This window comes from Primulina eburnea, chromosome 17 (genome assembly GCF_022965805.1).
Source record: "Primulina eburnea isolate SZY01 chromosome 17, ASM2296580v1, whole genome shotgun sequence".
In the NCBI taxonomy this organism is placed as follows: domain Eukaryota; kingdom Viridiplantae; phylum Streptophyta; class Magnoliopsida; order Lamiales; family Gesneriaceae; genus Primulina; species Primulina eburnea.
Window position 1 is genome coordinate 3,439,002 of NC_133117.1, and position 15,436 is coordinate 3,454,437.

The 15,436-nt window shown below is 32.8% G+C and overlaps 2 protein-coding genes, 1 long non-coding RNA gene and 1 pseudogene across 3 annotated transcripts in view; 3 read left to right on the forward strand and 1 right to left on the reverse strand.

Annotated features, from left to right (window-relative positions):
* Window positions 1–15,436, reverse strand: part of LOC140818041 (cation-dependent phenylpropanoid and flavonoid 8-O-methyltransferase 1-like) — an 86,653-nt gene that overhangs the window by 35,564 nt on the left and 35,653 nt on the right. The gene's annotated exons all lie outside the window — the stretch shown is intronic.
* Window positions 2,431–6,891, forward strand: LOC140818109 (zinc finger CCCH domain-containing protein 20-like). Its single transcript, XM_073177963.1, has 2 exons — window positions 2,431–6,417; window positions 6,519–6,891. Exon 1 carries the CDS (start codon window positions 2,503–2,505, stop codon window positions 3,475–3,477), a length of 975 nt encoding a protein of 324 aa, XP_073034064.1. The 5' UTR covers window positions 2,431–2,502; the 3' UTR covers window positions 3,478–6,417; window positions 6,519–6,891.
* On the forward strand, window positions 7,654–9,571 carry LOC140818110 (meiotic nuclear division protein 1 homolog; annotated as a pseudogene).
* Window positions 11,458–12,503, forward strand: LOC140818191 (uncharacterized). Its single transcript, XR_012114919.1, has 2 exons — window positions 11,458–12,171; window positions 12,316–12,503. It is a non-coding gene; the product is annotated as an uncharacterized lncRNA (long non-coding RNA).

Genomic DNA, 15,436 nt, shown 5'->3' on the forward strand with positions numbered 1-15,436 from the left:
ACACAAATTTTATGTCTTCTATAAATCATCCATTTTACCAAGAGCGCTCGTGGATTTGATTTTAGGCATACTGATTTTCATTTATTTGACAACAATCAAAAAAATTTCTCAGGACTGATGAAACTTTTTAATTATTTCCTCTTTTAAAAAAACAAAACCAATAGGATTTGAATGGACAAGTTTATTTTCCAAAATGCTTAAAAAATATATCTAAAAATAAAATAATAGCCTTCTCTTCGATTCTGTTTTAGTTTTCTTTAATAAATGAAACAAAAACTTATTGAATCTAAACAATAAAAATATTTTTATTTTAAAATATTTTTTTAAAATTATTAAAAAATATATTTGAAGTATAATTTTATATTTAAAACCGACCCTGAATGATGCCAAATAAACAGTAGAGAACGAGAATAACAACTGTGTTCTATTCTTGTGAAGGTTGGATATGAAAAGATTATGTGTGCATAAAACAATGAAAATGAAGCTATCATCCAACATATATGGTGAACAAAAATTCTATGGAATGGAATAAAAATTTTGGTAAAGAAAAGGATGTGAGTATGAAGGAAATTACGCTAACAAAAACAAGAATTTCGAAATATCTAAAATCGCAAAAATATTCAATCAATGAATACTGGAATAATATTTCTCTCATTGTAAATTGAAAAATAATACTAAAAGTATAACGAATATATCGTACAATGATGTTTACGACAATTATATCGTGAGATTTTATATTGACTTTATCTTGAAATTTTGATAAATGGAATTTTTGTATTGAGTTTTTTGTATTGTGAAAATTGTTATATAAATTGGTTATACATATAACATTATTCTAAATTGAATTGATATAAAAAAACAATACATGTGATATATGATTGATCTTCCAATAGTAAAATAGCATTGTTATGCCACTAAATATATGATAATTTGGAGATCATTCTTTGGTATCAACTCAGGAAAAAAAATAGTCCAACATATTCTCAAAAGAATAACGTATGTATAAATATGTTCGCAAAAATTGTCGCTGCTAGTATAGCAATCGAAATATAATTTTTGGACTAATATACTGTTTAAAAAAGTCGAGTTTGATTATTACCCTCAGTTATATTTTTTGATAAAACGACAAATACTCCGGTTTATGCTGTCATATCTAAATTGATACGGTAATGTAGATGCTACCTATGTGGGCAGTGCCCTCACAGGATCTCAGCCATTGATTTTACATGGTGATTAAATTTAGGCCTTTGATCACTTCATGGGGTGTATGTGTGTGTAAATCTGGGCCTTTGATCACCTCATGGGGACAGTGCTTCACAAGGTAGGGTGAAATGAACCAATTGATACCGTTCAAGTTAAAATCAACCTGAGATTTTATAGCAACCTGAGATCCCAAGAGAGAAGGAAAGGAACTGATATATATATATATATATATATATATATATATATATATATATATATATATATATATATATATATATATATATATATGGCGAATAATGTGTTTATACCTGTCAATTCGAGATTGAATATTAGGTTTTCATGTTTGTATATTGGAACCGAACACGAACTCGAGTTATGATTTTTATTATATATTTATAGATAAATATACCTAAAAGTTATATATATTTCATATTTATTATGTTAATCATTATTTGATTTTAATTTTCTTTATCAATACATGTATTAACAGCCAATTAATGCCAATCTAAATATTATTCTCGTGAATACATTGTAAAGACAAAAATATACAACTTACTCGCAAAATTTAAAATCATTGATATCAAATTTATTAAATTTTACTTACTTGGATAAATATAATTTGTAAATGCATCCAAATTTGAAATATTTTTTCCAATCAAATCCTTCCTCTCAAATCAAATCAATTTTATCGAATTTCTTCGAATCGGGGCTATATATTACTCAATCTGATATTTTTTCCAAAACTCGAATATTGTCGAATAAAATTAAAAAACAAAAATTTGTGTGAGACAATCTCACTTGTCGTATTTTATGAGACGAATCTTTTATTTGAGTCATTTATGAAAAAAATTACTTTTTATGCTAAAGTATTACTTTTTATTGTGAACATCGGTATGATTGACATGTCTAACAGATAAAGATTTGTGAGACTGTCTAATAAGATAACTAATAAAGATTCGTAAAATTGTCACACAAGAGACCTACCCTTATTTTTCTTATTAAAAATATGAGATAATAATTTTTTATTTTTACAAAAAAAAATTTTACTATTAATATTTACTATCCAATCACATAATTACTTCCCGCCACATTTTAATTACTAGCATTCACTTATTCTGTCCCTTGAGTTAAAATATTAACAATAATTTGCGATGAATAACCATGGTATACTCTACCAAACCATGGTTAGACCCCCACTTCTCCAGCAGTTTATATACGAACACAAACATCCATTTCAATCGCACAACACAGTTCCATCCCATAACAAGAATTCTAAATCTACAGCAAGTGAATGGTCAAATGATGCTCGGAGAAAGAAGCCATGTTGCTCCGCCGTGGACCTTCGCCGCGGAAGATCCCATGTCCATCTCGCTCAGCCCAACTATCGCTGCTAACTCATTTGCTTCCAATATTGACGATTACTACAACGGTGTGAAGGCGCTTCAGGTCTACCTCCCTTCCAACAACATTGATGCGGTCTATCCGGAGCCGGACAACGGTGGCGGTGGAGACTTCCTGGTGGACGCGCACTCGTGCGATCAGTTCCGGATGTTCGAGTTCAAGGTGAAGAAGTGCGCGCGTGGTAAGGCGCACGATTGGACTGACTGCCCGTTCGCTCATCCGGGGGAGAAGGCCCGGCGGAGGGACCCGAAGAAGTTCCACTACACGGCTAACCCCTGCCCGGATTTCCGAAAGGGGAGTTGCTTCAAAGGCGACTTGTGCGAGTTCGCGCACGGTGTGTTTGAGTGCTGGCTCCACCCCGCCCGCTACCGCACGCAGCCATGCAAGGACGGCATGAACTGCAAGCGTAGGGTCTGTTTCTTCGCCCACTCTCCTGACCAGCTCCGCGTCCTGAGCCCACGCGCGGAGCCGGTCTCTTCTCCGATCGAGTCCCCGCCTATGAGCCCAATGATGGCCAACTCTGTGACCGATCTGGTACTCTCCCTTCGGCAGCTGCAGCTGAACAAAGTGAAGTCCATGTCTTCTTCTTCCTGGTTGGGCGCAGGCTCTCCTCCCAGGATGATGATGGCTCGTAACGGGTACTTGAGCCTGCCCACCACCCCGACCCGGCCCACTATCGGCTGCGTGGACCCCTGGGACATCTCTTTGTGCGAGGAGGAGCGGCCGATGATGGAGAGGGTTGAATCTGGTAGAAGCCTGAGGGCCAAACTGTTCGAGAAGCTGAGCAAGGAGAATCCTCTGGAACGGGTCGACCCGGATCCTCAGCCGGACCCAATCCCGGAACTGGGCTGGGTATCAGAGCTGGTAAAGTAGACCATTTCTCTCCCTAAATTTTGTGAATAGTGGCTGGAAGAAGGTGGTGTGGGGAAAAGGGGGCAGAATGGTCTTTTCGAAAGTAACCATTTTGAGAAACAAGTGTTGATTTTCCTATATTAAATCAATATATTAATAATAATTATACTAACTGATGAATCTGGAAAGAGTAACTGAAATTCTTGGAACGAAGAAGAAGAAGGGTTTTTTATTTATTAAGCTTGTTTTTATTATTTTATTAGTATTAAATGTTGCACTTATTGTAAATTTTGTCATGCATGATTTTCCCTTGTTTTAAAAGTGATTTGAGTTTGAAGTTGTTCAAATTTCAGTGTACGTGTTCGGTTCTTTTATTTTGATTTTTATTATGTAAATTTGGTGATTTTTACTTCAAAATTTGATTTGAGTTTATCCGTTTAGAAAATGCTTCAAAATCTTCCAATTCTTTCATTGTCCTACTTTAGAAAAAAGCAAAATAAATAAATTGTTTGTTAGCATTTTCACGGTAAAAGACAAGAATGTGAAACAGAAAACACATTATTTGTTTGCGTAGGATTTTTGTAAGATAAATTTACGATTTTTTATATGTGAGATGAGTAACTCTATCGATATTCCGAAAAAAAATAATATTTTTATTATATAAAATAATAATTTTTTTATATATGACTCAAATAAGATATCTGTCTCATAAAATATAACACGTGAAATCGTTTCATAAGTTTTTGTTTTTTTGTTTTAAGGTCGGAAAATTTGTAAAATAATCTCTTTCAATTATTTAATTAAAGAACATAATTTTTTATATATATTTTTTAATTAAATAATAATTGATCAAGATTTAAAATAAAAAATAAATGGTTTGTAAGGTTAACATTAATTTTTTTTAAAAAAAATTATTTTAGTTGGAGAGATTCGTCAAGCTACGGTTCTCTCGTACATAATCAATTACCGAGCAAATACGCAGCCTATTTTCAAGAATCAGAGAAGTAAATATTCAACATTGTAGAAAAAATGCGAATGTCGTGAATGAAATGAGTCGATATAACTTTTCATGGTCGTAGACATTTGTATGTTTTCAAACACGATTCTTTTTTAATTTTTAATTTTTAATTTTTAATTTTTAATTTTTAATTTTTAATAGCCAAATTGGTTCGTAAAGATAATAAAATCTCGAATTTACTTGAGATGCAATGGTCCATCAACTTGTAAAATAAGGTACTAGGGAGATTTTTATTAAATACATAAGATATTTTGAAACTAAAATGATCATGAAATAGTTTACGTGGTCTGGTACGACATTTTAATTTAAATGAATAAAATAAAATAAATTAAAGAGTTGATGAATTGGTCAAATTCCCTGCAGAGGGATACAAGTGGCATACGCGTGTCTCGTCTCTTTGGATATAGATAGGGAGATGGGGGTACGGGGGCATTATTCTTTTAGGAAAGAGGATATTATTACTTCTTTTTATTAATTATTTATTATATTAATTAATTCCAAGTCTTTAGGAAGGACGTGTAATGAAGTAGGAGTAGATCTCTTGTGACACGATTTCACGATTATGTGAGATAGGTCAACCTTATCGATATTCACAATAAAAAGTAATACTTTTAAATGGATGACTCAAATAAGATATATGTCTCACAAAATACGACATGTTATATCGTCTTACAAAAGTTTTTGCATTAGTATATTATGATTTATGCACCAATTATGTTGGGAGTTTTTTGGAGTAACATTATGATACACACATGAAATTTAGGGTCTGATTCCAGCAAGTGATTAGTCCAGATACAAGTTTCGATATTGTCCTGATCCTGAAATTATGAATAAGACCATTAGAAGGAGGTTAGGTAAGAGTGCTGCTGAAAAACAATATAGTGAATGAAAAATTAGACACCCAACCTCGTATTTATAGGAAAGTATATATGGGCATGTGATGGGCTTTCTATTTTGGTTGAGGATGAATCAAGAATCTAAATCTAGTTTTGATATGATCTTAATGAGTTCATCTATGAAGTATCACATTCCATCGTTATATTATATATATCTTGTCGGTTCGACAAAATAGTTAATTTAATTATATTTTAAACACAATAGGAAAATATTTAATATAGTAGATAATTTAATAATATGATAAGACTTTTTATGTAACTTTAAACCTAACATTTTTATCATTTTTTTAATTTAAAAAAAAATATTTTTTTTAAAATTTTTCCGACTAATTTAAGGCCTGCCCCAACTCGTAAATTTGGGGCTATACCAAGGCTGAGTCATGCTGACCCGGCCCATTTATGCTTACAATAAGGCCACAGATCCAAATCAATGAAAAGTGCGTACAGACTACAGAGGAAAATATATATTGTTAAGCTTTTCAAAGTGGGTTGGGTATGTCGGATTAGCTCGTCTCGTCATTGAAATGAGACATGCTGAATTGGAGAAATATCAACCCGTTTGGATGCAGGCCAAACGGATTGAGCCCGTACAGGTACGGGTTAGGACGGGGTGACTGATCTGTCAGAATATGATTTTATTTTTATTTATTATTATAAAATTGTATTTTTAAGTTTTTAAATTTATTTTGAATGAATTTTAACGATAAATAATTTGTAGTATTTTTTATTTTTATTATTTCAAATGTTTTTAGAATTTTTATATTAAAAAAACAATATATTTTATATTTTTTAATATAAAAAAAATAGACGAATCGATCCGACTAACTTACAGTTGGGCTGAGAGGAACATTTGAAGGCCCGCCCCGATCTGGCCAACAGCCGATTGTGGTGGATTGCGGGCTGGCGCATTTTGCCATTACTGAATATGATCGTCGTTCGATTTTTAAAATCGCGCCAAATTCATATTTCCATTTAAAAAATCGAATCGATTGCGTAATCTATACTGTTCAACACTCGTATCCGGATTCCAGCTTCGATTTCGCAATGGTACGTGCTTCATATTCCCAAATCCTTTTTTTTTTGTTCAAATGCTTGTGCTTACTTGATTCGAATTTTGGGTTTTATTCGCGCTATTTTCTTCTGAGTAGGTTTTAGAAGCTGAATTGAGCTGCGTTCGAATGTTGGGAATCATTGGAATTTCTGTATTCATTATATATTGTTGTTTAGTTAGTTCAATCACATTCCGGTGAATTTGATGAGTGGATAGGGAAGTAAAATAGGCGAGGACGTGATTTGGGAGAGCTTAGGATTTTTTTGTTTAGAGCAGTGAAATTAATGGCTTGAATGTCAGAGTATTTTCTTATTAGCCTTCATTTTTCATTTGGTTATACGTGCTTTTTCACAATGTTTATGCTCTAAGTTTGTTTTGTTCACCATCTTATGGTTCACTTAAACCTCGCACTTCTTGCTATTTTTGTACATTGTTTTATCTAGTTGTTTATGTGTTTTCAATTATTTTCTTGATTGAAGAGCCATCACATATCTCTGTAGAATATGAAAATCACGTTTCTTGATTATCGAGTTTGTTCAATAAAGCATAGTTATGAGACGTTTGAAGATTATGAATGTTTCTCTTCTAGTCTAGTTGTGTTAAATCTGTTGTTAGTTTCCTATTTCTGAATTCCGACTTATTCCATCAATCTTTTTGAGCTCATGGTTCCCGAGAACAGACATGGTAGTTGTGGCAGTAACCACCATTTGAATTCCAAGGTCATTCATGGAAAGGTTTAGGTTGTTCCATATACTATTACAATAGACAGCTCTAAATAATATAAAACATATATATTGCAATAAGTACCAAAATCAAACATTTTGTATGCTTACTGTAAAAAAATAACGATTCATATCGAAATACCCAAATATGCTACTGTTAATACTTCGAAAGAATCATAGTGAAAAACACGATATCCTCCAGCTGTGTTGCTGAACAAATGATTTTCATGAGTATTTTCTGTTCCATGTCGAAACAATGCCTGTTCCATTCCTTACATGCTGTTTCATGTCAAAATAAAGGTCCTTCCTCTGTTTTTAGCAAGTCACACACTGTTTTTTGTACCTAAATCTATACAAGCATGAAACTTTGGAACAGAAACAGCTGTTCCAGTTCTGTTATGTCTATCCCGTCAATTTCACAACTGTTCCACACTTCCACCATCAAACCATCTTTGGCTGAATAAGTCATTACTTTGAAAATTCTAACTTCCTTTTGATGATTTCCAGTCCAAAAAAAGAGGACTTTCATTGGAAGAAAAGCGTGAGAAAATGCTGCAAATTTTCTATGAATTCACAGGACTTCTTCCTTGTAAGTATATGTGACATGTTTATAATCCAGTTTGAGATGCTTTTCTTTTTGTGATCACTGAGGATGATGGGCTTTACGAATGTTACCAATGCAATTTCTATTTCACATACCACGTTGTGCATATTTTGCAGTTTTTTTCTCTCTTTTCAGCGACAATTTGCAGTTTTTCTCTCTTGTCTGCTGTATTATCCCCTTGGATGATGATTGATTATACTGAACTTTTTTTAAGCTCAAGGAGCTTGAGAAGTTGGGCCCAAAGAAAGGCGTCATCTTGCAGTCAGTAAAGGATGTAATTCAAAGCTTGGTGGATGATTACCTTGTTTTCAATGACAAGATAGGAACTTCAGTAAGTTAACTTATCCAGATGGTTGATGGGAGCATTATATTCTTTTTGAACTCTTTTATTACGCATTATATCATTCGCCTTTGACATATCTTTGCAAAAGTTGTCATAGTAACTGTTCTTGAATCATATCATAATAAAATTCAGGTATATTTTTGGAGCCTTCCTAGCTGTGCTGGCAACCAGGTGATCTAACAATTCAATTCATATCTGGAAGTTAGAAGTATATTTTCAATCACCCGATTATGCCAATACATGGGTTGGTGTCTACAGCTAAGAAACATACAAAAAAAACTCGACTCTGAACTCCAAAGTTGCAAAAAACGATACATAGAACAAGTTGATCACTGCAATTCTCTGAAAAAGGGACGAGAGGAATCTGTGAGTGCATTTTTTCCACGTTCATGCTTTCGTGTAGCTGTATAACTTGTTTTCCATGTCATATTCAATGGCTTTCACCTTCATTAATATATTAGGATGAACGAGATGAGGCACTTGGCGAGCTTAAAGCTATTGAACAGAAATTTAATGAGCTTAAGGTTGAGTTTCATATTTTCTTTCATTGAGAACGAGATTCCATTTCTAATATTTTGAACTTGAAGTTGATTTATTTTCCTTTCTTCTTAGGATGAGATCGCACAATATGCCGACAATGATCCGGCTACCTTTGAAGCAATGAGTTGAGCATCATCATCCTCTCCTGTTTCCGAAATTTTAAAATTTTACGGACTAAATTTCAAATGAAAATCTCTTGTGACCTCTATGGTTCTCAATAACTCTACTGTTTGCCGAGTTCTTAACTTTGATGCCTGTTTGCAGAAAACACTATTGAAGTGGCCCATTCAGCAACCAACAGATGGACAGGTTATTATTATAATCCAATATCATTTCATTATTATGAGATTTCCCCAGTCTCCCTGTCTATCATGTTCATATTATACTTTACAGGTAACATCTTCACTCTACGACAGTGGTGTTCAAAAAACTCCCCTCAGGCAAAAGAGCAACTTGATAACCTTTACAACGAGGTATGTAATTTACATTGCAGCACTTGAATCGAAGAATAAATCCCATCATCTCTAACAACAAAGTACAATAACTAGAAAACAAAAATGGTGCTTCATATCTTATGACTTGTATCTCTGTTGCTTCTACTTTCTAGCCAGCCATCACACACCTAAGCATTTTTTCCATTATGTCGGATAGGTAGGAATAACTGATGACTTCGATTATGTGGAGTTACCTGCTGCTATTCAAATATGCTCCACGGAGATCAGATGCATGAAGTTGATATTTAGTATGCATATACCGGGTAAAATGCTTCAACCTGCGTGTAACATGGCCATCCCATCGGATGTTAAAATTTCCAAGTGTTTTACTTAATTTGGTATAGCTATCAACGACTCAGCTGTTTTAAAATAGCGAGTTAACCAACCGGACCTTCTCGTATGTTGTGAATCTTTGAGTCTGATACCATGATGTATAGATTTCCTACCTATTCCAATCCATTTATTGTTCTTCTCCATAGATTGATTTTCAAGTAAAGCTGACGTCAATTCATCCATAATATAGATGGCTATGGGTAAAGATTTACTCACTTACTTTGAAATTCATATTAATAAGAATTAATGTAAACTCATCTGATTTAATACACGTGCATTTAAGTATGATGAGAAATTATAGTTTGAGTGAAACATGTACTTGTGCGCGAGTGTTGGATGTTGGCTCATTTTTTAAGTAGCATTGTGCCGCGGGTGAATTAAAAATGATGATCTAGGAAGAGGGGAAAACCATTTTTTTGTTTGTCTTTCGCAGTTTTGGTCATATATTATAAAATTTCAATTTTCACTGTTTTTGTTTTTTGTTTTGTTGCAATTTGACCTTTTTTCCGAGGTGACACTAATTTTTTACGTTACTTTAGCACTGTCACGAAAGAATAACTAAAATCACACAAAAATGGAAGGTATCGAAATAAAATATAATTTAAAAATATAAAAGGATAAAAATTACAACGAAACAAACATAAAAGACTAAAAGTACAATTTTTCACGTATAACAATACAATCACATGTGAGCGAAGACAAACGCTAAACAAAGCAAACCACTCCAAGGACTATAAAACATTATTATCTTCATGTTCTTGAATTTTAAAACAATTCAACACATCTATTTGTACAACAATAAATGGAAAAAAAAAGAAGAAGAAGAAGAGATTATACGTGATTCTTATTATAATTTTGAGAATTTTTCCTAAGATTTATCAATATAACGATTTGATCTTATGAGAACAATTCGGCTTCCAAATAAAATAGAGGAACTCCACTTCCTAACATTTCTTTGCAATTTTTCAAAACTGCCAAATTCATGCCCAAGAAGAAAGAGCCAACCAATGCCGACATGCCTAAAAATAAACCGTTGCAATACAAACATTTGGAGAAAATGTGAAATCAACCCATTTTCAATTTAATGTTTAAAAAAAACCCATTTTCAATTTAAGTTTGTCATCAACCCACTTTTCTCAAAAGTTGGAGTTTGAATATACCCTCTCATATACATGCTGGAAACCACAAATAAACACTAGAAATTCGGACTTGAGAAATGAGAATATTCTAATTTGATTTTGAAAATCAAAATTCAAACGTTGGAATTAATTAAACATGTGTTAGAAATTATTATTCAGATTTACAATAACAACAGATAATAAATTGAAATAAAGTGTACAAACAAAACAAAACAAAAAGGTCAGTCTTTGAGCTTTGCACATGCAGAAGAGATGGGAGGAATATACAACTATAAACACTTGGCGGTACGTTTGGTTCGAAAATTTGGAATGGATTTGAAATGAGTGGATTTCAAATTCCTCACTCAAATCCATTATTTATGTTTGGGTAATAATCTAAAGTAGGTATTTCAAATTCCTCACTTTTTCCAATGTATATATATTCCTTTGCATTTTGGAATGATTCAAGTGACAACTAACTGCATATCATTTGAAATCCATGAATTTCAAGTTATTGAATTATCAAATCTTTTCCCTCAAATAAGATTCTTCCATCAAAATACAACATCAACAAAATGTCCAGTTCTTCGTCAGTAACTCTACTCAAATCCAACAAATACAAATATTCACGCTAAAATCGAATTTAACTTAGATAAACATAGTTCGACAGAGACGAATACTTTTAATTATGCAAAAGTAAGTTAGCGACATTGAATTTGCAATTTTTGTAAAACATGTGAGTTATCTAACAAGTGTTTCGAGACTCAACATGTCTATTTTTTCCATGTGACAATAGTTTATTCATTTATTCAATATATCAATACTTTCAAATCAAATTACAATCTTTTTGTTTCACAAAGAAGATAAACGATATATATATCATACGATATACATGTATACAAGTAACAGATCATTTAAATCTATCTCGACACGAGAAGTATCGAAAAAATGGTCTCTAGAAGCTCAAGATGGAGTCGTGATCAATTGCAAGTAAAAGACTAGACACGGGGGAATTTACAGTCAAAGTTCTACGACAGCAACTCTTCTGCGAATGTTCTAATGAGTCGCCAGACACTCAAAACATTCAGTCAAAAACGTCAGCCATCCCGAGAATTCAAAATTTTAAAATATATAATTTAATAATAGAAAAAAGAAAAGAAAAAAGAAAAAGAAGAAGAATATTAAAACAAGTGGGCCGGAAAATCGGAATCAGTCACATTGCACAGGTCCAAAACACCTAGACCTACAACGTGCGGCCATTATTGGCCCTACACGTGTCAAACATCGACGGCTCTGGATGGATCTGTCGCCTAGGCCAAAACTTTGACAGGGAGGAAGATTCCTTGTTCAGAATTGTGCTTCCAGATTATAAATAAAGCTCCCATTTTTCGAGTTTCAACAATCAAAATTTTTCTGGGTTTTCAAGATTCTTGAGTTTTCAGAGCAAAAATTGAAGGGAAAAAAGGATTATAATGGAGGTTTTGAGATTGTACTCTTTGGCGGCGATTTTGGCTCTTTTCTTGGCTTTCATCGTTCCGGCCATTAATGCTCAATTTCCTCAGCCAGCACCGGCGCCGGCGCCCAATTCAAATGATGGTATGTTTGATGTTCCCATTTGTGTTACAAATTTAATATATCTGGGATTTGTTGAAAACTTTAGAAAATCATTGGTTTTTGTTTTTGGCTCTAATTCTTTGGTGGGTTTTGATTGATTTGGTCGGTTTGTGGTTTCTTCTGTAGGGGTTTCAATTGATCAAGGTGTGGCTTATGTGTTGATGCTGGTTGCTTTGGCTATCACCTACATGATTCATTGATTTAGCTCAAATTGTATTTGCAAAAAAAGCTCTGTTTTTCTAGTAATTGATAGTATTATTCTTTGAGGGTTGTATCATTTTTTGTGTGTAATCCCAATTCTTTTTTTTTTTCAAGTTCGATTGGTTTCTTTGGTCATATCGATGGGCGATTGATTTCTTTGTTTATAACTCCCCTACTTACATGATGAAGAGACAAGAAAAAGTCAGATGTACATCTTTGATTTGTTCTGTCATACTTCAAAACTTGTAGTTTTAAATGTTAATTAGACTAATGAATGACTTACAAACGAGAGGGAAAAAACCCATTTCCGATAGGCAAAAACTTGTGTAAAACGGTCTCACGAGTCGTATTTGTGAGACGGATTTATTATTTGGGTCATCCATGAAAAAATCACTTTTTATGAGTATTATTTTTTATTGTGAATATCGGTAGAGTTGACACATCTCACAGATTAAGATCCGTGAGATAGTCTCACGTAAGATCCACTCTTACCGGTTACCGGTAACCATACCATTTATTTATACTAGTTATTTGAGAATTTACTACTTGGAAATTTCTGAATTTTGGGAATATTCAAAATGATATATTGGTACCAAAAAAATTATGTATACTTGAAAAAGATAAAGAGATAAAATATTGCATGAGAAGAGAAGAAGAAAGTATAAAACAGAAACGACTTCAAAAACAAAAGTACAAAAAGAGAGAAGAAACCATGACCGGTTACCATATCATGTATTTAAGGTAACGTTTGATGCACTGATGAAGTGAGGTAAAACATAATTTTTATGAGTAGATCTCTTCTGAGACGGTCTCACGAATCTTTATCTGTGAGACGCTCAACTCTAACGATATTTACAATAAAAAGTAATACTATTAGCATAAAAAATAATATTTTTTCATGGATGACCCAAATAAGATATCCGTCTCACAAATACGACCCGTGAAACCGTCTCACCCAAGTTGTTGCTTTTGGTGGATATGGACTATAAGAATAACTTGTGGATATGAGTTATATAGAGAATATGGTGGCTATAGAAAATATGAGTAATTCGATAGAATATGTGAATTTTGGGAAGAACTATTTTTTTCGACATTTTTGGGTAATTTAAGAAATTTCTAAAAAAAACTAGGTTATTTTCATGAATTGCGGGACAGAATAAGATTTTAGATATAAATATTAAAAATAAAATTGAGATGATAAAAATAAGAGAGAGAAGATTTTTGGATTGATTATGAAGTAGAATAATGTGTTTGGATGTTTGAAATTATTTGTAGAATGTGATGATAAATATTTGATTTTTTTTTATTAAAATAGTTTTTAATTAGTCATTAAATAGCCGTTCAATTTTTTTAAAATTATTTAAAAAATTCAACCGTCGAAAATTTTTCCCTAAAAATTGTTTTATTGTTTTTTTTAAAAAAATTATACTCAAATATTTGAATTAATTTTTTAAAAAAATATAAAGAATAAATAAAGATGCGTCACTTGCGTGTGGGGGTGGGCCTAAGCTGTTGCCACCCCCACGCCTTTCACGCGTCAGACACAAGATGTTCAATTGTTTGAATGTCCAGGCTGACGTGGTTGAGTGGACAGTGATTAACGGATTATTTCATTCTAGCATAAGGGTAGTATCTTAATGCTAGATCCAAGGGCTCAAAATTGATTTGGATATGTGGGGTCCATAAATTTATGTAGACCCCACATGTCCAAATCAAAATTAAACCCTTAGATGTGGTGTGAGGGTACTACCCTTATGCTAGCATCTCATCAACCTTGTTTAACATCCGTTCACATTGGTTTGAATATCATATCGACGTTGAACCACATGGTTTTGAACATCAATTTGGGTGTTCTTGTGATGTGGCAAGGCAAAAATTTGTGTGAGACGGTCTCACAAATTATATTTTGTGAGATATATATCTTATTTGGGTCATCCATGAAAAATATTACTTTTTATGCTAAAATTATTATTTTTTATTGTGAATATCGGTAGAGTTGACATGTCTCACAGATAAATATTCGTGAGACCATTTCACAATAGGCATACTCATATAACAAACGATTATTTATCACATATCACGTATACTTTTTTCTAGATTCAATAACTCGTTCAAGAAACTTAACTAGATAGATATTAGGAAGGTCTTTCTTGTTAAAATTACTTTAATAATATCAAAATAAATAATTATGCATTCAAAAATATAGAATGAATTATTATACTTATGAAAAATTCGAGAAACGTTTTTGGGCCGAATTAAAGTAACAGACTTTGTTTTCGAGGAGGAATGTGTTCCAACTACTCTTCAAGAGGAAATAGTTCATATTCCTATGATTGATATTGATAATGTTCAGGATTGTATTCCTGTCATTGATCAAGATATGATACAAGAACAACAAGACATTGTCAATCAAGTTCCAATCGAACAAACTCAACAACCTCAAGAACCAGCGTCTGAAGAACAAGTGTCTTTACGGAGGTCCACTAGAGAAAGAAGAGCGCTATTCCGAATGATTACTTAGTGCTACTCCAAGAACATGAGGAAAATGATGGTATGGCGGAGAATGATCCAATCAATGTTCGTCAAGCCATCTATTTCAAATTCTTAAGAAACTATTATTCCTTTAATTAATTCTTAGGAAAGGTTTCGTTTTGATAATTGTTTTTAGGAATGTTTATAATATCTTTCGTAGTTTATCGCCGGATTCTTAAAAAAGTTCGACATATGAATTTCGAATTCAATTATTCATATGGATTCTACCGAAAGCGGTGATATGTGATAAACTATTATTATTATCTTTGCTTTCCTCCAAACATGTAAATTGATTCGGTGTCGTAATGGAATTTTTTTCAAACATTCTGGATGTATTCACTATTGAATCGGGGTTAGTCGCATAATTATGTGATCAAAAGTTTGTTTTCCTTCAAAATAAATTTAAGGGAATAATCAGTGGAAACAAAATTTTTTTTCTTTCCTCAAAATGTTTGAATCGATGTTGTTTTTTTTTTTTTCATGGAACGTTGAATCGGTTCATCGGCGTTTGATT